We start from the raw sequence: 24168 nt of genomic DNA on the forward strand, positions 1-24168 counted from the left end.
TTAAATAACTAAATTATTTATATTTCAAAGTGTGGATGAGTCAAGACTCACATCCTTGTGCAGCCCAATTCAAACAAGCGATAAATGAATCATTGTGTGACTGAATTTGGTTCTCATCATTCAGATACAGTTTGTTTAGTCTCAAACACCAAAGACATTAAATATTTATTTGTTTCAAGTATCTACCAAGCCCAAGGCAAAATTCAAGCTATGGGTCCACCCTCTGATCACAAACTGCATTCCTCCAAACTAATAGCCCTTATAAAAGGACAAGTGCTGACAGACAGCTCACATTAGCTCTTGAGGATGGATCTTGTCTCTATGGGGACTGTGAGGATGTCCCAGATGTGGATGCTGAGATGGGTCGTTCTATTGGTCGGGCTGCAGTCTTTACAAGCAGGTAAGCAGAATACAACTGGAAAAAGAACAAAAACGAAATGTAAGAAAAGCTCAAAATTCTTAAAATGAACATCCAAAATATAATTCAAATATCCACATCTATGTTTAAAGACTTTGTGGGAGATTATGGAGACATTATGGAAAATCCTATGGATTTTACCTGGCCACCAACAACAACACCAGGTAAATATTTAATTGTGTTTACATGTATTATACAAGACATATTGATTGCATTAATAAAGATTTGTAATGTCACAAATACATTAATAGATGTCACATTCCACAACAAGTACGCCTTAAAAGTCAATACAATATATTCAAGAATAAGGTATCAAGTATTTAGGTTTAAATTTATCATTGATGAAAAAAAAGTTAGAAAAAATGTTCTCTCTGTCTGGAAAAAAATGATAAAAGTGTGCAGTAATAAAATACAACCTAATATGTATTTTTGGTCACACTTTAGATTAGAGTCTAATTCTCACTAGTAACTAACTATTAACTATCAGGTATTTGGGAGGATTGTGGGATGTAGAATATGGTCAATGCAGACTAAGGCATTAATATGTGCTTTATAAATACTAATAAACCGCAAATATCCTGCTAATATGCATGCTAATAAGGAACTATTTAACAGCGAGAAATTGGACCCTTAAACTAAAGTGTTACTGTATTTTTCTCAGAATTACAAAAATGTAACATTTGACAAAAAAAATGAATTTATACGAATGATAATAAATCATAACCTTACAAGATTTTTACCATGGTTGCAAAGACAATTGTAATACTAGTTATGGAATAGAAAATTAAATTAACTGAAACTGAAAATTTCAATAATTTAAACATGTAAATCACAGTCATTTATAAATTTGTATCTAATTGTGAAAAAAGTAATAATTATGATGTATATACCACTTACACTTTTACTATAAACACACATTATTCAGGACATACATTGTTCAGTAACATGTTCAGAAATATGCATACACCAAAAACATTATTAATTTTATTTAGTGGGTAAATGTATTAGTTACATATTATTTTACAGTGTCCTTGTTAAACCTTAGTAATAACTATAAATTATGCATAATTACATGCATATAATCCTAATCCTTAGCCTATAGTAAGTGCAGTTAATTATTATCAGTCAGTACATAAATGTGTAATTTACACTGTAACACAGACACCTTAAAATAAAGGGTTACACTTTATTTTAAGGTGTCTGTTACACTTTAATTATACATTTAAGCACTGAGTAATATTAATTAACTACATGTACTTACTATTGGGGTTAGGTTTAGGTTTAGTTTAATGTAATTATGCATCATTTATAGGTATTACTATAGTAACATGTAAAATATGAAACAATGACACTGTAAAATAAAGTAAAATAAAGGCATTTGCAAAACTTTGAATGAGAAGGAAAATATTTTAATAAATTACAATAAAATATGACAGTTTTCTTTTTTGTCTTTTATATTTAGTGTTCACCACTATGACGACTGTGATGGTAACAAAAGGTATTTAAAAACATAATTCAAAGCATGTGCAGCATCAGTTTGTACAGTTTTTACGCTTTAGGGAACTTAATTGTGTATTTTTGCTCACTGAAAGTATTTACCAATGAGTTTTACATTTATAAACTTTCTCTCTTGATTCAGTTGAACCGAATCCTGATCATCAGTCCACGATCTGCAGTACATGGGGAAATTTCCACTTCAAGACATTTGATGGTCATTTCTTTCAAGTGCCAGACACGTGTAACTACGTTCTGGCGGTGATGTGTGACAGCACAGCTTCTGACTTCAACATCCAAATGCAAAGAGAGACTGTGAATGACTCAATCACTTTTAGCACCGTCACAATAAAGCTGGAGGGGACAGTCATCAAAATCACTAATGGCGACATCACTATGGACGATCAAGCGTGAGTTGATATTACTTGGTTTCACATGAGTAACTGCAGCAATGTGCAGCTTTCATAAACTCATATTAATTAAGAGACGACTCTGAATATGCTGATTAAAAATGGTGAAGAATAGTGTCCAGACAGCACCTAAAATCTTCAACAATTACTTATATAAAAATATTTTTATCTGAAGCTTCTTACACTTTTTCTTGCAGCGTGTCTGTTCCAATCAATCAGAATGGCCTTAAAATTGAGGGAAGTTTAACAAGTATTAAGATCTCCAAATATGGATTGACTGTCTTTTGGGAAGAGGACAACTCAATATTGGTATGATTTAACATTATTATCTTGCTGAGTAAATACCTTTACTATAATACAATATGTGTGATGAATATGTGAGATAATGAGCCAAATATGTGTTCAAATGAAAACTGTAAAACTGATTTGATGAAATCTGTTGATAGCAGTAAAGAAAAACAAAGCAAACCGTGCAGGAGAGTTTTCGTGCAGGTTGTTCTTCAGAATGAGTCGAGATGAATCCATAACCCTTTAATGAAATCACACACACCCTTTAACGCCATTATATTTGTTTGCACACAATAAGTAAGAATAGGAAAATTAAACATCAAACAGGATATCAGTTAAACAAATCATAAAGCAAATATTAATCGTCTAAGTAAGCCACAGTGAATCAACAGGTATCTGACAGCTCAATGTTGATTTTAATAAAGTGTGTTTGTACTGCCATAAACAAACATTATGACAGACACATTTTCAAAAAATAAACTGTATTTGTATCACTGACATTATCTTATAATATGATGTTCCCTAGATTGAACTTGCAGAGAAGTACCGAGGTCAGACCTGTGGACTCTGTGGAAACTACAACGGCAACAAGAATGATGATATTTCTGAAAACGGTAAACATGATGTTTTGATCAAATGACCTAGAAAAACATTTTCTGTACAGATTATTTTGAATGCCAGACACAATCTAAACACCTGATTGCTGTATATACATAGTAATAGTATGACATTAACCAGCTAATCTCTCTCAGGTCCGGCCACATGGAAGGTGTCCACACCAACTGAATCCTGCGAGGACGTTATACTTCCACCCAGGGATCAGTGCGACCAGGTATGAGACAAATCAGGAGTTTTATAATCATTTTTACCAGATTTTGGGCTGATATTTTTTATAAATATATTTGTTTTACCTCATTGGCCAGTTGAAACATTGCTTTCAATTATTTCTTTTTAACAGGCAAGTGTTTGCCAGCAGTATCTCAGCAGTCCAGGGTTTAGCGACTGTTACAATGTGATGGACATGGGTTCGTTTGAAGAAGCCTGTGTGAACGACTTGTGTCAATGTTACGGCAATTACGACTGTCTCTGCAACACACTCACGGAGATTTCACGACAGTGCACACATGCTGGAGGAAAACCAGGAACATGGAGGACAGAGCAGCTCTGTCGTGAGTATCAGTTCTGGAAGATAAATAGAAAAGAAACCAGTGGGAATAAAATGTCATCACCACCACTCCATTTGCAGTGCAGGATTTAACTGAATATTGAAAGGATTTAACTGAAAATTAGAATATTACATGAAATCAATAAAAAAAAATAATCTTAAATACAGAAATGTCGGCCCTCTGAAAAGTATGATCATGCATATGTATATAGTTATATATACTAAATGTATTAGTTTCACCTTTTAATTTGAATTACGGAAATACATTAACTTTTTTGCACGATATTCAAAATTTTCGAGTTTCACCTGTATGGGTATGATTAAAAATAAATAAATAATAATCATATGCTGTGGTATAAAACTCAATATATAAACTATCAGTTTGGACACATTTGACTGAATTTATGTGTCCAGAATACAGTCCTGATACTGTATGGTGTGTTTAATATACTAATTATTCTTATTCTGTGGAGCAGCAAAGACATGTCCTCTAAACATGCAATACCTGGAGTGTGGAAGTCCGTGCAAGAACACCTGCAAAGATCCAAACGCAAGTCTAATGTGTAAAGAACACTGTGTGGACGGCTGTTTCTGCCCTGAAGGTAATTTCACACAATATCAAGAGATATCACAATATCACTGTTTTCCCTCTTTGTAATAAATGGTATCATGCCTTCTTTTTGTAAAGGCACCATGGAAGATGACATTGGTCAGAGTGGCTGTGTTCCTGTGAACCAGTGCCCATGTGATCACGATGGCACAGTATATCAATCAGGAGAGTCTTACCAACAAGCTTGTAAAAAATGGTAACATTTTAATTTAAATATTTTAGTCACATTTAAATTTCTTCATACATTTCCTCATGCTAACACTCCTGCCATTCTGTGTCAGTGTGTGTGCCGCGGGACACTGGACCTGTACACACTGGGAATGTCCCGGAATCTGCTCTGTTGTGGGAGGGTCTCACGTCACCACGTATGATGGAAAGAGCTTCACCTTCAGCGGGAACTGTGACTACATCCTCACTAAGGTCTGTCAGGATATCAGATGATCCACAGATATTTTCTGTCAGGGCGAGATCTTCACTTTTACGAAATGTTATTCACTTTTATTCACGTGGTTTATTATATAACAATCAGAAAAGTATGGGCATGATAATTTATATTCTTTATATATAATTTGGAGGTTCTTACAGTCCTTTTTTTATTCCAGCACTCTAATGACAGTGATATTGCTGTCGTGGGAAATCTGGCAAAGTGTGATCCAGCCCGAACAGACACATGTCTAAATTCAGTGACGCTTGTCATCTCAGGGACCACTGTAAGTACAAGGTTGCATGTTTTCATCATTTCATATTCTAAAATAACCAAAATACTTTTTCTGGGAGAACAGAACTAGAATAGCACACTTACTTTCAGCATAGTGAACAGAACATACCGCATACTTCTGCAAAATCCTCCAAGATGGAATTACAAAACATAATTTGTTCTCTTTTTGTTATTTTATGTGCATAACAGATTAGTTTTCACTCCAGTGGAGATGTCACACTAAATTCAAACAGCCCATTAAAGCTTCCTGCTACCGAAGGTGGGTTGTCCAAAATGGGGAACTGTTCTGTTATAAGCATGTTAAAAATAAAATTCATATATAATTAATTAAATGCATTTCTCTGAAAAACCCAAAGCTCTATTTTTCAAATGTAAATACAGTAATATATTAGCATACACAAAAGTCGTTGACTAGTTGTTTTGTGTCCTAACCACCTATTTTGTTGTCCCAGGTCCTGTGAGCATCTTCCAGCCCTCTTCCTCCTTCATTATTGCTGATATGAAGAGTCTTCGTCTAGAGATCCAGTTGGCTCCTGTCATGCAGTTGTATATTGTAGCCAGCACTGAAGAGAAAGGGAAAATGAGTGGTAAGTTGTCAAAAATGTGATTAGAATCCATTTTTGTAGAAAAGAAGTGAAAATTTTTATTTATAAAACTAAAATATTTATATACTAACCAATAGTTAAAACATACTATCAAGAAAAGGTAAAACAACATATTAAGTAAGTAATAATTGATGGGCCGTTGAATTATTAGAAAAATAATGCACACCCGAGGTGGTATTGCAGCAAGGATGCGAAGCGAATAATTAAATTTTTTAGCTTATTAAAAATGTACATCTTGTACAAAGTTGTAAAACTATACTACGTTACCACACCACAAAACATTGTTCAGATGATGTATTTCAAGACATTTTTCAGGTTTATCTCTTTTAAAACGCTCGTGTGTAGGACTAATATTTCATACGCGAGAGAGAAGAGAGAGAGAGAGAGAGAGAGAGAGTGTGTGTGTGTGTGTGTGTGTGTGTGTGTGTGTGTGTGTGTGTGTGAGAGTGTGTGTGTGTGTGTGTATCAAGCTATGAATTACCTGTCTCTGCATTTCTCAAAAGTGTTCGGCTGCAGCGTCTCTACTAATAGAGAAACTACATTTATCTGCTTCAAGAACAGAGCAGTTATTACATCGCTAGTGAGAAATGTCTTGTAGCTGTCTTGTAGCTTGTAGTTGTAAAACTATTTTACTGATAAAATTGTTGGAGCAGCACTGACAAGTTTCTATGCGAGTGTGTCAGTAGCCTACTCTGTTTGTGTGCACGTTTGAGTGAAGAAAGACAGAAAAATGTGAAAAAGACAGAAAAATGTGTGAGAAAAGTAACACACATACTGTGTGTTGTTGTCCGTACATAATAAAACGTTATTTTTGTGGCAAAAAAACGTGGAAATAATTCGTCGGTTTTATCTTATTTTTTACTATATTTATTTGCTTTGTCAGTGTTGTTGTAGGTTTTGGGTTTTCTGCTGTTGTAATCTGCAAAAACCTTTGAAATAACTGAAATCATTTGTCGAAGTGATATGGAAATGTAATGCGGTCAAGACCAGCCTGGAAGTATTTAGCTGTGCATTTCCCAGAATGCTCATCAACCAATCAGATTCAAGCATTCAATCTTCATTCAATGCTCATCAACTGGACCCCCCCCCCCCCCAGTATGATACAAAATAATGTTTATGACTCCTTTAGAAAGAAACCTTTAAAAATGTATCAGTACACAGTGAATGAATTACAGTCATTGTATAAATCGTTAACTATTTTTAATTCTACACATTGCTTATTTCAGGTCTCTGTGGAAACTATAATGATGCCCAAACAGACGACTTTAAAACAGAATCAGGCATCATAGAGGGCACACCAATAACTTTTGTCAACTTTTGGAAGAAAAACCCATACAGCTGTCCAGATCTTGAAAACACTTTTGACAACCCCTGTAGTCTGAGTGTGGACACAGGTATACATAGTATTACAAACATTAAGAAAAAACAATAAAAAATAATAACAAATAATCATATTTGCAATAATTTATGTTGCAAATATTACAGAACTATGTCAAGTCTTTATTCTTTCCATTCAGAGAAACTTGCTAAAGACTGGTGTTCCCGTCTCACAAACCCAAATGGCACCTTCTCCCAATGTCATTCAGAAATATGTCCTGAGATTTACTACCAAGTGAGTGTTTTTGCACAGTTTTCTCTTTTGAAATTAACTGTATAAATGACATATAATTGCATCTGGGTTTCATCCTTTGCAGTGGTGCGTCTATGACACATGCAAGTGTTCAGATATTAGAAAGTGTATGTGTGCGGCCGTGTCCACTTATGCCCATGCATGTGCTGCCAAGGGAGTCATTCTCAAGGACTGGATGGATTCTGAACCCTGTGGTGAGAACATTTCGTTTGTACAGTTCTATATAATTCATGTATTTGAATCATATTCTGTTGATTTGGACATGTAACAATGAATAATAATAAAAAAGTGTTTATCTGTGCTCAGTATCCGAGTGTTCAGAAAACATGAAGTACTCCTACAGCGTGACAAGCTGTGGAAGCACCTGCCGCTCTCTCAGTGGACAAGATAACACCTGCCAAGGGTCTTTCACACCTGTAGACGGCTGTGTCTGTTCTGAAGGAACATACCTCAATGAAGAAGGCAGATGTGTACATGCTGACCAGTGTCCTTGTTACAAAGGTGACAAGGTCATAGACACATCAGGAGTATCTTACATAGATGGTGAAGCATGGTATATGAGTTTCCTCATTTTATACCTAATGCATTGTTGACAGCATACTAATGATAACTCTTGACGACCATTTGTAATTACTGATTTGCACAATTTTGTCACATTACAGCACCTGTAACCTTGGCAAATTGCATTGCTCCAGTCCAGAAGGTAATTTGCAACTGCATTCTGCAATTCCACTAGTCAAATTCTAATCTGAGTTATCACTTGTATGATTTGTGCAAGTTTCCCATGCATGTGCCTGTTGTGTTTCTAGTCTGCGTAGCTCCGAAGGTTTTCTTCAAATGTTCAAATGATGAACCTGGAAAAAAAGGGACAGAATGTCAAAGGACATGTCAGAACCAAGACCTAAACAATTGCGTGAGTTTGAATTGGGAAAGCATAACTGACATCTCTTAAAAGCTTCCATATTGTTTTGATTGCCACAAATGGATTTGTAAAACCAGAGTTATGAAGAAAAGAAGGGTTAACACTGCTGAACCTTCTTGATTTGTTTTGCCTTTAGGTGAGCACAGGGTGTGTATCAGGGTGTATGTGTCCAGATGACCTTCTAGCTGATGGCAAATTGTGTGTGGAGAGGAAAAACTGCACCTGTGTCCATAATGGACTCACCTATTTACCTGGAGACCAAGTTCAAGAGGACTGTAACACCTGGTGAGTCGGCATTGATAGAAGTAGGAGGGAATATTACAGCTATACCATCCCCACGTGTGTGCTAATTTTTCTCTGCCTAAAACAATACGAAATTTTCAAAACTTGTAATGTACTTTAATACTACTTTAAATTGTCACCCACAATGGGAGCTAAGAATGAAAAAAGCTGGTAACGACTGTGCATTAAAGGGTTAATCTGTTAATTGCTGTATATATTTCAGCACATGCATAAACGGGATGTGGAATTGTACAGATAAAGAGTGTTATGGCACCTGTACCATCTTTGGCGACGGTCATTTCATGACTTTTGATGGCAGGAAATATTCTTTCCATGGAGACTGTGAACACATCTTAGCCCATGTATGTTTTTCATCAATTTGGGTTCTTATCTAATTTAATACAAAGAAAAAACTTACAATTCTGACCTGACACACAATTAATTTACTCAACCCCTCTAGGATTACTGCAATAAAGACCAGAGTCCATATTCTTTACGCCTGGTCACAGAGAACATTCCCTGTGGCAGCAGCAGCACCATTTGCTCCAAGTCCATCAATCTCTTCTTTGGGGTGAGGTTATTTCATAGCTCAAAATCAGCTTGAGTATAATAGTATTTTAAAATTAAGAATATAGTGTATAGTCAGTGGTTAAAGTGGGATTTGGTAGGTGGGGGAACCCTCAAATTTTGTGTAGGTGCAACAGGGAAAAATGACTCACCGTTGGACAACATATTGAGTATCGTGGTATAGCAATACTTTTTGGGACAAGAGTGTCACTCACTGTGGCACCACATATCTCAATACTTATTTACTTGATATTTTAATGGTTTTATTCTGGTCCATCAACACTGATGATGACGATACTATGTTAAAATTGCTGAACACTGGGCCAAAAATTTAGCCCTGGCATTGTAGCCACATCAGCCCACATTAGCGCAGCCCCATCCACAGACATAGACGTGCATTTAAATGTGAGGTAGTTAGGGGGGTTCGGGGGCATGGTCCCCCGAGAAAAGTTTGATTTCTCTGATCTACATATGTGCAATTTAAGACTTTTGAAGGCCAAAAAAAAAGGATAATAAATAGCTTTAAAACCATGTCAGTGTGCATTAGATTATTTGTCAATGCTCTCTCATCTTAATCTTTCTTTTTCTCTCAGTCTCCTTATCCTGCCGTATTTCTTCCCCTCCTAAAGCTGAATTTTGACTGATAGTCTTTTCATTTTCATCTGTGTTAATGAAGAAAGTAAACATAGGCTCAACTGATGAGTTTTATGAATCATTTTCTTAGATAAGTTAATTTACTCAAGGCTACCAGATCAGCATTGCCAATAGGAACCTTCTACAAGCTTTGGAATTTGAAAAGTAATTGTAAATAATACAAATTATAGGCTACGTTTAACGCAGTTAGTGGAATTGGCAGACGTTCCCTTAGGCATGCGTTGTGGAAACACGTCAAAAAGCATTCTCGGGTATAAATATTCAGCATTAATGCATGGTGATTTTGAACGAATATTTAATATTGATTATGCTTACATTATGTTAAAACTAATCCTGCTATTGATATCTTTGTAAGACTGCCGACCCTAGAACAGTGGCAAGGGAAAGCAATGTCCGGCGAAATATCGAACATTAAACTAACTTTACCGCGCTCAACCACCGTGAGTGCATTTCACGCATCTATAATCACTCGCGTTCAGAGGGGAGGAAGGGAGGTTGGTCGGCCAGTCGGTCCATCTCGGGACCAGCGAGATTCGTTGTGATTAATGAATCTATTTAATAATTTATCTGAGGTGGCGGAACGCAGTTCCAGACCGTTCCGGCCCACTTTAACCCCTGCCCTGTGTATAGTGAATATAGATACAATTGATGCCATTGTTGTAGCTATATATTATAGAGGATGGACATGTAGAAAAAAAAATAACATTTCAAATCTTAGTTTCATTTTTGTTCTTCATGTCATTGTTACATCATGAGAGAGTTATATCCAGTTATTTATGTTGTTTATGGATAACTTTATCCCACTGACTTCTTAAATCTTGCAGAGATACAAGATGACTTTATCCGAGGAGGATGGGATCAAAGTTGTTGAAAGCAATGGCACTGAATACCAATATCAAATCCATTCTGCTGGGATATACAATGTCATAGAGGTCAAAGGTCTTTTGAACTTAATCTGGGACAATAAAACGAGTCTGATGCTTCAACTCCATCCTAAATTTAAGGTAAGCATTACCCCTACATTCATAAACACACAATCATCTTTTACCCTTTCCTGTTCATTCTCTTACCTTAACATACGATCTTTATGACAGGGCAAGGTGTGTGGACTGTGTGGAAACTTTGATGGTAATGCAAACAATGACTTTGTAAAGCATGATGGAGAAGAGGTCACTGATGCAGTGGCATTTGGGAATAGTTGGAAGGTGAATCCCAGCTGCCCAGAAATGAGTAACTTGATGAACCCATGTGAAAAAAATCCACATCGGAAAGCCTGGGCTATCAAACAATGCAACATCATCACAAGCCCTGTCTTTACAGACTGCCATTCACGTGTATGTAAAATTATAAACTTTGTGAATTCAGAAAGTTTTTGGTCTTCTGGATTTTGTTTAAATAGTCAGCTGTTGGTTCAATGCATGAACAATTTAGCATAATTTATTTATGTATAATATAGCACATAAAACCGGTTATGTAAAGGTTTTACTGACTTTCCTGTCTCTAGGTGGACTCTGGCCCATACTATGATGCCTGTGAAAGGGACACCTGTGCATGTGACAGCGGAGGTGACTGTGATTGTTTTTGTACTGCAGTGGCAGCTTATGCTGCTGAATGTCGTAAAAAAGGAGCTTGTGTAGCATGGCGGACCCCAAAGATTTGCCGTAAGTCCCAATACTGTTAGAAATTGTTTTTATTGCATTCAGAATTCCAAACAAAATGTGCAACCTCAGATTTTGCCAAGACCTATGCAAAATCATTACCTTCTATTGTTTGATGACCTATAAACATTGTTATACTGCTGACTGAATTGGTTGTTCTTGCAGCTTTATTCTGTGAGTACTACAACAACCCTCCAGGGGAATGTGAGTGGCACTACAAAACTTGTGGATCGACCTGCATGAAAACTTGCAGAAACCCATCAGGAACCTGCTCTAATCAAATTCCTCTCCTAGAGGGTATGAATTATTATTTAAAAATTTGTAAACATGCTTTTGTACAGAATTGAATAAAATAATGCTTAGGGCAATTGGAGCCCAAACTGATAAATTATGAGTGAATTAGTACATTTTCATTAATATAAATAATTTTTTATAGAGTCAAAAAACATTGAGTCAAAAGAAATGTGTGTATCTTGTTTATTCCATCTGGCCTTTTCTTATACTCCTAGGGTGTTTTCCTCGGTGCCCTTCAGACAGGCCATTTTTGAGGGAGGACACCAGGAAATGTGTCACAGAGGCAGAATGTATTTCTCTGTGTACCTATGATGGGAAGATATATACTACTGGAGAAGTGGTGTATGATACCACAGATGGGAATGGAACATGTTTTACTGCAGTATGTGGATCCAATGGCATGATAATAAGAACTATTAGAAAATGCATGACAACAACTACGCCATTCACTTTCACAACTCCACCACAAACTACTAAAACAACAATTACAATACCGACCACCAAGACTTTCACTTCAACACCTACTACAGTAACACTAACAACAACAAAAATGCCAACTGCTACTACAACAGCTGTTCCACCGACACCTACGTCAGTTGGAATTACTACTACTGTTACTACAGAAACACCATCTACAGAAACACCACCTCCCACAGGAACAGAAACACCATTGACAGCTACTACAACTGCTGTTCCACCGATAACTACAGCACCTGAAATTACTATTGCTGTTACTACTGAAACACCATCTACAGAATCTCCAACTCCCACAGGAACCGAAACACCATCAAAAGCTTCTACAACTGCTGTTCCACCAACACCTACATCACCTGAAGTTTCTACTACTGCTGTTACTGCTCAAACACCACTGATCGAAACATCACCTCCCACAGGAACAGAAATGCCATCAACAGCTACTACAACTGCTGTTCCACCAACACCTACATCACCTGGAATTACTACTGCTGTTACTACTGAAACACCATCTACAAAAACACCACCTCCCACAAGAACAGAAATGCCATCAACAGCTACTACAACTGCTGTTCCACCGACACCTACATCACCTGAATTTTCTACTACTGCTATTACTGCTCAAACACCATTGATTGAAACATCACCTCCCACCGGAACAGAAACGCCATCAACAGCTACTACAACTGCTCTTCCACCAACACCTACATCACCTGGAATAACTACTGCTGTTCCTACTGAAACACCATCTACAGAAACACCACCTCCCACAGGAACAGAAAGGCCATCAAAAGCTACAACAACTACTGTTCCACCGACACCAACAGCACCTGAAATTACTACTGCTGTTACTACTGAAACACCATCTACAGAATTTCCACCTCCCACAGGAACAGAAACGCCATCAACAGCTACTACAACTGCTGTTCCACCGACACCTACATCACCTAGAATTACTACTGCTGTTACTACTGAAACACCATCTACAGAAACACCACCTCCCACAGGAACAGAAACGCCATCAACAGCTACTACAACTGCTGTTCCAACGGCACCACAAATTTCTACTACTGCTGTTACTGCTCAAACACCATTGATCGAAACATCACCTCCCACAGAAACAGAAACGCCATCAACAGCTACTACAACTGCTGTTCCACCAACACCTACATCACCTGAAATTTCTACTAATGCTGTTACTGCTCAAACACCATTGATTGAAACATCACCTCCCACAGGAACAGAAACGCCATCAACAGCTACTACAACTGCTGTTCCACCAACACCTACATCACCTGAAGTTACTACTACTGCTGTTACTGCTGAAACACCATTGATTGAAACATCACCTCCAACAGAAAAAGAAACGCCATCAACAGCTACTACAACTGCTGTTCCACCAACACCTACATCACCTGAAGTTTCTACTACTGCTGTTACTGCTAAAACATCATTGATCGAAACATCACCACCCACAGGAACAGAAACGCCATCAACAGCTACTAAAACTGCTGTTCCACCGACACCTACATCACCTGGAATTACTACTGCATTTACTACTGAAACACCATCTACAGAAACACCACCTCCAACAGGAACAGAAATGCCATCAACAGCTACTACAACTGCTGTTCCAACGACACCTACATCACCTGAAATTTCTACTACTGCTGTTACTGCTGAAACACCATTGATTGAAACATCACCTCCTACAGGAACAGAAACGCCATCAACAGCTACTACAACTGCTGTTCCACCAACACCTACATCACCTGTAGTTTCTACTACTGCTGTTACTGCTGAAACACCATTGATTGAAACATCACCTCCAACAGGAAAAGAAACGCCATCAACAGCTACTACAACTGCTGTTCCACCAACACCTACATCACCTGAAGTTTCTACTACTGCTGTTACTGCTAAAACATCATTGATCGAAACATCACCACCCACAGGAACAGAAACGCCATCAACAGCTACTACAACTGCTGTTCCACCGACACCTACATCACCTGGAATTACTACTGCTGTTACTACTGAAACACCATCTACAGAAACACCACCTCCAACAGGAACAGAAATGCCATCAACAGCTACTACAACTGCTGTTCCAACGACACCTACATCACCTGAAATTTCTACTACTGCTGTTACTGCTGAAACACCATTGATTGAAACATCACCTCCAACAGGAACAGAAACGCCATCAACAGCTACTACAACTGCTGTTCCACCAACACCTACATCACCTGTAGTTTCTACTACTGCTGTTACTGCTGAAACACCATTGATCGAAACATCACCTCCCACAGGAACAGAAACGCCATCAACAGCTACTACAACTGCTGTTCCACCAACACCTACATCACCTGAAGTTACTACTACTGCTGTTACTGCTCAAACACCATTGATTGAAACATCACCTCCCACAGGAACAGAAACGCCATCAACAGCTACTACAACTGCTGTTCTAGCGACACCAACAGCACCCCAAATTTCTACTACTGCTGTTACTGCTCAAACACCATTGATCGAAACATCACCTCCCACAGGAACAGAAATGCCATCAACAGCTACAACAAAAACAACTGTTCCAAACTCACCACAAATTTCTACTACTGCTGTTACTGCTCAAACACCATTGATCGAAACATCACCTCCCACAGGAACAGAAACGCCATCAACAGCTACTACAACTGCTGTTCCACCAACACCTATATCACCTGAAGTTACTACTACTGCTGTTACTGCTGAAACACCATTGATTGAAACATCACCTCCCACAGGAACAGAAACGCCATCAACAGCTACTACAACTGCTGTTCCACCAACACCTACATCACCTGTAGTTTCTACTACTGCCGTTACTGCTGAAACAACATTGATCGAAACATCACCTCCCATAGGAACAGAAACGCCATCAACAGCTACTACAACTGCTGTTCCACCAACACCTACATCACCTGTAGTTTCTACTACTGCTGTTACTGCTGAAACACCATTGATCGAAACATCACCTCCCACAGAAACTGAAACGCCATCAACAGCTACTACAACTGCTGTTCCACCAACGCCTACATCACCTGAAGTTTCTACTACTGCTGTTACTGCTAAAACACCATTGATCGAAACATCACCTCCCACAGGAACAGAAACGCCATCAACAGCTACTACAACTGCTGTTCCACCGACACCTACATCATCTGGAATTAGTACTGCTGTTACTACTGAAACAACATCTACAGAAACACCCCCTCCCACAGGAACAGAAATGCCATCAACAGCTACTACAACTGCTGTTCCACCGACACCAACCTCCCCACAAATTTCTACTACTGCTGTTACTGCTCAAACACCATTGATTGAAACATCACCTCCCACTGGAACAGAAACGCCATCAACAGCTACTACAACTGCTGTTCCAACGACACCAACAGCACCACAAATTTCTACTACTGCTGTTACTGCTCAAACACCATTGCTCGAAACATCACCTCCCACAAGAACAGAAACGCCATCAACAGCTACTACAACTGCTGTTCCACCGACACCAACATCACCTGGAATTACTACTGCTGTTACTACTGAAACACCATCTACAGAAACACCACCTCCCACAGGAACAGAAATGCCATCAGCAGCTACAACAACAACAACTGTTCCAACCTCACCAGAAATTTCTACTACTGCTGTTACTGCTCAAACACCATTGATCGAAACATCACCTCCCAAAGGAACAGAAACGCCATCAACAGCTACTACAACTGCTGTTCCACCAACACCTACAACACCTGTAGTTTCTACTACTGCTGTTACTATTGAAACACCATTGATCGAAACATCACCTCCCACAGGAACAGAAACGCCATCAACAGCTACTACAACTGCTGTTCCAACGACACCAACAGCACCACAAATTTCTACTACTGCTGTTACTGCTCAAACACCATTGATCGAAACATCACCTCCTACAGGAACAGAAACGCCATCAACAGCTACTACAACTGCTGTTCCACCAACACCTACAACACCTGTAGTTTCTACTACTGCTGTTACTGCTCAAACACCATTGATCGAAACATCACCTCCCACAGGAACAGAAACGCCATCAACAGCTACTACAACTGCTGTTCCAACGACACCAACAGCACCACAAATTTCTACTACTGCTGTTACTGCTCAAACACCATTGATCGAAACATCACCTCCCACAGGAACAGAAACGCCATCAACAGCTACTACAACTGCTGTTCCACCGACACCAACATCACCTGGAATTACTACTGCTGTTACTACTGAAACACCATCTACAGAAACACCACCTCCCACAGGAACAGAAATGCCATCAGCAGCTACAACAACAACAACTGTTCCAACCTCACCACAAATTTCTACTACTGCTGTTACTGCTCAAACACCATTGATCGAAACATCACCTCCCACAGGAACAGAAACGCCATTAACAGCTACTACAACTGCTGTTCCACCAACACCTACAACACCTGTAGTTTCTACTACTGCTGTTACTATTGAAACACCATTGATCGAAACATCACCTCCCACAGGAACAGAAACGCCATCAACAGCTACTACAACTGCTGTTCCACCGACACCAACCTCACCACAAATTTCTACTACTGCTGTTACTGCTCAAACACCATTGATTGAAACATCACCTCCCTCAAGAACAGAAACGCCATCAACAGCTACTACAACTGCTGTTCCAACGACACCTACAGCACCACAAATTTCCACTACTGCTGTTACTGCTCAAACACCATTGATCGAAACATCACCTCCCACAGGAACAGAAACGCCATCAACAGCTACTACAACTGCTGTTCCACCGACACCAACATCACCTGGAATTACTAATGCTGTTACTACTGAAAAACCATCTACAGAAACACCACCTCCCACAGGAACAGAAATGCCATCAAAAGCTACAACAACAACAACTGTTTCATCCTCACCACAAATTTCTACTACTGCTGTTACTGCTCAAACACCATTGATCGAAACATCACCTCCCACAGGAACAGAAACGCCATCAACAGCTACTACAACTGCTGTTCCACCAACACCTACATCACCTGAAGTTTCTACTACTGCTGTTACTGCTGAAACACCATTGATCGAAACATCACCTCCCACAGGAACAGAAACGCCATCAACAGCTACTACAACTGCTGTTCCACCGACACCTACATCACCTGGAATTACTACTTCTGTTACTACTGAAACACCATCTACAGAAACACCACCTCCCACAGGAACAGAAACGCCATCAACAGCTACTACAACTGCTGTTCCACCAACACCTACATCACCTGGAATTACTACTGCTGTTACTACTGAAACACCATCTACCGAAACACCACCTCCCACAGGAACAGAAATGCCATCAACAGCTACTACAACTGCTGTTCCACCGACACCAACCTCACCACAAATTTCTACTACTGCTGTTACTGCTCAAACACCATTGATTGAAACATCATCTCCCTCAGGAACAGAAACGCCATCAACAGCTACTACAACTGCTGTTCCACCGACACCAACATCACCTGGAATTACTACTGCTGTTACTACTGAAACACCATCTACAGAAACACCACCTCCCACAGGAACAGAAATGCCATCAAAAGCTACAACAACAACAACTGTTCCAACCTCACCACAAATTTCTACTACTGCTGTTACTGCTCAAACACCATTGATCGAAACATCACCTCCCACAGGAACAGAAACGCCATCAACAGCTACTACAACTGCTGTTCCACCAACACCTACATCACCTGAAGTTTCTACTACTGCTGTTACTGCTGAAACACCATTGATCGAAACATCACCTCCCACAGTAACAGAAACGCCATCAACAGCTACTACAACTGCTGTTCCACCAACACCTACATCACCTGAAGTTTCTACTACTGCTGTTACTGCTCAAACACCATTGATCGAAACATCACCTCCCACAGGAACAGAAACGCCATCAACAGCTACTACAACTGCTGTTCCACCAACACCTACATCACCTGGAATTACTACTGCTGTTACTACTGAAACACCATCTACCGAAACACAACCTCCCACAGGAACAGAAATGCCATCAACAGCTACTACAACTGCTGTTCCACCGACACCAACCTCACCACAAATTTCTACTACTGCTGTTACTGCTCAAACACCATCGATTGAAACATCACCTCCCTCAGGAACAGAAACGCCATCAACAGCTACTACAACTGCTGTTCCAACGACACCTACAGCACCACAAATTTCTACTACTGCTGTTACTGCTCAAACACCATTTATCGAAACATCACCTCCCACAGGAACAGAAACGCCATCAACAGCTACTACAACTGCTGTTCCACCGACACCAACATCACCTGGAATTACTACTGCTGTTACTACTGAAACACCATCTACAGAAACACCACCTCCCACAGGAACAGAAATGCCATCAAAAGCTACAACAACAACAACTGTTCCAACCTCACCACAAATTTCTACTACTGCTGTTACTGCTCAAACACCATTGATCGAAACATCACCTCCCACAGGAACAGAAACGCCATCAACAGCTACTACAACTGCTGTTCCACCAACACCTACATCACCTGAAGTTTCTACTACTGCTGTTACTGCTGAAACACCATTGATCGAAACATCACCTCCCACAGGAACAGAAACACCATCAACAGCTACTACAACTGCTGTTCCACCAACACCTACCTCACCTGAAGTTTCTACTACTGCTGTTACTGCTCAAACACCATTGATCAAAACATCACCTCCCACAGGAACAGAAACGCCATCAACAGCTACTACAACTGCTGTTTCACCGACACCAACATCACCTGGAACTACTACTACTGCTGTTACTGCTCGAACACCATTGATTGAAACATCACCTCCCACAGGAACAGAAACGCCATCAACAGCTACTACAACTGCTGTTCCAACGACACCTACATCACCTGAAGTTTCTACCACTGCTGTTACTGCTGAAACACCATTGATCGAAACATCACCTCCCACAGGAACAGAAACGCCATCAACAGCTACTACAACTGCTGTTCCACCAACACCTACATCACCTGAAGTTTCTACTACTGCTGTTACTGCTGAAACACCATTGATCGAAACATCACCTCCCACAGGAACAGAAACGCCATCAACAGCTACTACAACTGCTGTTCCACCGACACCAACATCACCTGGAATTACTACTGCTGTTACTACTGAAAGACCATCTACAGAAACACTACCTCCCACAGGAACAGAAATGCCATCAACAGCTACAACAACAACTGTTCCAACCTCACCACAAATTTCTACTACTGCTGTTACTGCTCAAACACCATTGATCGAAACATCACCTCCCACAGGAACAGAAACGCCATCAACAGCTACTACAACTGCTGTTCCACCAACACCTACATCACCTGAAGTTTCTACTACTGCTGTTACTGCTGAAACACCATTGATCGAAACATCACCTCCCACAGGAACAGAAATGCCATCAACAGCTACTACAACTGCTGTTCCACCAACACCTACCTCACCTGAAGTTTCTACTACTGCTGTTACTGCTCAAACACCATTGATCGAAACATCACCTCCCACAGGAACAGAAACGCCATCAACAGCTACCACAACTGCTGTTTCACCGACACCAACATCACCTGGAATTACTACTACTGCTGTTACTGCTCGAACACCATTGATTGAAACATCACCTCCCACAAGAACAGAAACGCCATCAACAGCTACTACAACTGCTGTTCCAACGACACCCACATCACCTGAAGTTTCTACCACTGCTGTTACTGCTGAAACACCATTGATCGAAACATCACCTCCCACAGGAACAGAAACGCCATCAACAGCTACTACAACTGCTGTTCCACCAACACCTACATCTCCTGAAGTTTCTACTACTGCTGTTACTGCTGAAACACCATTGATCGAAACATCACCTCCCACAGGAACAGAAACGCCATCAACAGCTACTACAACTGCTGTTCCACCGACACCAACATCACCTGGAATTACTACTGCTGCTACTACTGAAACACCATCTACAGAAACACCACCTCCCACAGGAACAGAAATGCCATCAACAGCTACAACAACAACTGTTCCAACCTCACCACAAATTTCTACTACTGCGACACCAACATCACCTGGAATTACTACTGCTGTTACTACTGAAACACCATCTACAGAAACACCACCTCCCACAGGAACAGAAATGCCATCAACAGCTACAACAACAACAACTGTTCCAACCTCACCACAAATTTCTACTACTGCTGTTACTGCTCAAACACCATTGATCGAAACATCACCTCCCACAGGAACAGAAACGCCATCAACAGCTACTACAACTGCTGTTCCACCAACACCTACATCACCTGTAGTTTCTACTACTGCTGTTACTGCTGTAACACCATTGATCGAAACATCACCTCCCACAGGAACAGAAACCCCATCAACAGCTACTACAACTGGTGTTCCACCGACATCTACATCACCTGGAATTACTACTGCTGTTACTACTGAAACACCATCTACAGAAACATCACCTCCCACAGGAACAGAAATGCCATCAACAGCTACTACAAATGCTGTTCCACCGACACCAACAGCACCACAAATTTCTACTACTGCTGTTACTGCTCAAACACCATTGATCGAAACATCACCTCCCACAGGAACAGAAACACCATCAACAGCTACTACAACTGCTGTTCCACCAACACCTACATCACCTGTAGTTTCTACTACTGCTGTTACTGCTCAAACACCATTGATCGAAACATCACCTCACACAGGAACAGAAACGTCATCAACAGCATCAACAACTGCTGTTCCAACCTCACCACAAATTTCTACTACTGCTGTTACTGCTCAAACACCATTGATCGAAACATCACCTCCCACAGGAACAGAAACACCATCAACAGCTACTACAACTGCTGTTCCACCAACACCTAAATTACCTGTAGTTTCTACTACTGCTGTTACTGCTCAAACACCATTGATCGAAACATCACCTCCCACAGGAACAGAAACGCCATCAACAGCTACTACAACTGCTGTTCCACCAACACCTACATCACCTGAAGCTACTACTACTGCTTTTACTGCTGAAACACCATTGATTGAAACATCACCTCCCACAGGAACAGAAACGCCATCAACAGCTACTACAACTGCTGTTCCACCAACACCTACATCACCTGAAGCTACTACTACTGCTGTTACTGCTGAAACACCATTGATTGAAACATCACCTCCCACAGGAACAGAAATGCCATCAACAGCTACTACAACTGCTGTTCCACCGACACCTACATCACCTGGAATTACTACTGCTGTTACTACTGAAACACCATCTACAGAAACATCACCTCCCACAGGAACAGAAACACCATCAACAGCTACTACAAGTGCTCTACCACCAACACCTACATCACCTAAACTTACTACTACTGCTGTTACTGCTCAAACACCATTGATCGAAACATCACCTCCCACAGGAACAGAAACGCCATCAACAGCTACTACAACTGCTGTTCGACCAACATCAACATCACCTGGAATTACTACTGCTGTTACTACTGAAACACCATATACAGAAACACCACCTCCCACAGGAACAGAAATGCCGTCAACAGCTACAACAACAACTGTTCCAACCTCACCTCAATTTTCTACTAGTGCTGTTACTGCTGAAACACCGTTGATTGAAACATCACTTCCTACAGGAACAGAAACGCCATCAACAGCTTCTACAACTGCTGTTCCACCGAAACCAACATCACCTGGAATTACTACTGCTGTAACTACTGAAACACCATCTACAGAAACACCTCCTCCCACAGGAACAGAAATGCCATCAACAGCTACAACAACAACTGTTCCACAGACACCAACCTCACCACAAATTTCTACTACTGCTGTTACTGCTCAAACACCATTGATCAAAACATCACCTCCCACAGGAACAGAAACGCCATCAACAGCTACTACAACTGCTGTTCCACCAACACCTACATCACCTGAAGTTACTACTACTGCTGTTACCTCTGAAACACCATTGATTGAAACATCACCTCCCACAGGAACAGAAACGCCATCAACAGCTACTACAACTGCTGTTCCAACGACAACTACATCACCTGAAGTTTCTACTACTGCTGTTACTGCTGAAACACCATTGATCGAAACATCACCTCCCACAGGAAGAGAAACGCCATCAACAGCTACTACAACTGCTGTTCCACCAACACTCACATCACCTGAAGTTTCTACTACTGCTGTTACTGCTAAAACACCATTGATCGAAACATCACCTCCCACAGGAACAGAAACGCCATCAACAGCTACTACAACTGCTGTTCCACCAACACACACATCACCTGAAGTTTCTACTACTGCTGTTACTGCTAAAACACCATTGATCGAAACATCACCTCCCACAGGAACAGAAACGCCATCAACAGCTACTACAACTGCTGTTCCACCAACACTCACATCACCTGAACTGTCTACTACTGCTGTTACTGCTGAAACACCATTGATCGATACATCACCTCCCACAGGAACAGAAACGCCATCAACAGCTACTACAACTGCTGTTCCACCGACACCTACATCACCTGGAATTACTACTTCTGTTACTACTGAAACACCATCTACAGAAACACCACCTCCCACAGGAACAGAAACGCCATCAACAGCTACTACAACTGCTGTTCCACAAACACCAACATCACCTGGAATTACTACTGCTGTTACTACTGAAACACCATCTACAGAAACACCACGTCCCACAGGAACAGAAATGCCGTCAACAGTTACAACAACAACTGTTCAAACCTCACCACAAATTTTTACTACTGCCGTTACTGCTGAAACACCGTTGATTGAAACATCACCTCCTACAGGAACAGAAACGCCATCAACAGCTACTACAACTGCTGTCCCACCAACACCTACATCACCTAAAGTTACTACTACTGCTGTTACTGCTGAAACACCATTGATTAAAACATCACCTCCCACAGGAACAGAAACACCATCAACAGCTACTACAACTGCTGTTCCACCAACACGTACATCACCTGAGGTTTCTACTACTGCTGTTACTGCTGAAACACCATTGATCGAAACATCACCTCCCATGGGAACAGAAACGCCATCAACGGCTACTACAACTGCTGTTCCAACGACACCAACAGCACCACAAATTTCTACTACTGCTGTTACTGCTCAAACACCATTGATCGAAACATCACCTCCAACAAGAACAGAAACACCATCAACAGCTACTACAACTGCTGCTCCACCGACACCAACATCACCTGGAATTACTACTGCTGTTACTACTGAAACACCATCTACAGAAACACCACCTCCCACAGGAACAGAAATGCCATCAACAGCTACTACAACTGCTGTTCCACCAACACCTACATCACCTGAAGTTTCTACTACTGCTGTTACTGCTGAAACACCATTAATCGAAACATCACCTCCCACAGGAACAGAAACGCCATCAACAGCTACTACAACTGCTGTTCCACCGACACCAACATCACCTGGAATTACTACTGCTGTTACTGCTGAAACACCATCTACAGAAACACCACCTCCCCCAGGAACAGAAACGCCACCAACTACAACATTTGTTACATCAACTCTTTTTACAACAGTACCTCCAGTGACACAAACACCATCAACAATGTTCACGGTGCATACAGAATCAACAATTGAAATGACACATGCCACATCACCTCAAATTGTCATCACAACGAGCTGTCATTGTACATATGCAAATCAAACATTCCCACCCGGTAAGTAATAGATGAATGAAAATTTCTCATTTTTCATACAGTTTTGTGATTGTGAATCCATGAACAATGGTTAGCATTTAAATGATGCACATTCTGTTATTCTAAT

General features: G+C 40.4%; 1 protein-coding gene across 1 annotated transcript in view; it reads left to right on the forward strand.

Moving 5' to 3' along the window:
• Positions 1-288: 288 nt before the first annotated feature.
• muc5.2 (mucin 5.2) overlaps positions 289-24168 on the forward strand; it is a 32923-nt gene continuing 9043 nt past the window's right edge. The window contains exons 1-28 of the mRNA XM_077211563.1: positions 289-400; positions 511-582; positions 1881-1916; positions 2058-2322; positions 2520-2631; positions 3137-3224; positions 3363-3442; positions 3569-3779; positions 4252-4377; positions 4464-4581; positions 4667-4805; positions 4988-5095; positions 5293-5362; positions 5556-5690; positions 6935-7102; positions 7226-7320; positions 7403-7532; positions 7645-7891; positions 8001-8041; positions 8148-8251; positions 8397-8545; positions 8766-8904; positions 9003-9113; positions 10588-10767; positions 10858-11097; positions 11268-11424; positions 11587-11718; positions 11931-24062. Coding sequence (XP_077067678.1) covers positions 307-400; positions 511-582; positions 1881-1916; positions 2058-2322; positions 2520-2631; positions 3137-3224; positions 3363-3442; positions 3569-3779; positions 4252-4377; positions 4464-4581; positions 4667-4805; positions 4988-5095; positions 5293-5362; positions 5556-5690; positions 6935-7102; positions 7226-7320; positions 7403-7532; positions 7645-7891; positions 8001-8041; positions 8148-8251; positions 8397-8545; positions 8766-8904; positions 9003-9113; positions 10588-10767; positions 10858-11097; positions 11268-11424; positions 11587-11718; positions 11931-24062 — 15679 coding nt within the window. The 5' untranslated portion in view covers positions 289-306. The remainder of the gene's footprint in view (positions 401-510; positions 583-1880; positions 1917-2057; positions 2323-2519; positions 2632-3136; positions 3225-3362; positions 3443-3568; positions 3780-4251; positions 4378-4463; positions 4582-4666; positions 4806-4987; positions 5096-5292; positions 5363-5555; positions 5691-6934; positions 7103-7225; positions 7321-7402; positions 7533-7644; positions 7892-8000; positions 8042-8147; positions 8252-8396; positions 8546-8765; positions 8905-9002; positions 9114-10587; positions 10768-10857; positions 11098-11267; positions 11425-11586; positions 11719-11930; positions 24063-24168) is intronic.

Source organism: Siphateles boraxobius, unplaced genomic scaffold (genome assembly GCF_051911475.1).
Source record: "Siphateles boraxobius isolate OS27281-9 unplaced genomic scaffold, OSU_SipBor_1 65, whole genome shotgun sequence".
Lineage (NCBI taxonomy): Eukaryota > Metazoa > Chordata > Actinopteri > Cypriniformes > Leuciscidae > Siphateles > Siphateles boraxobius.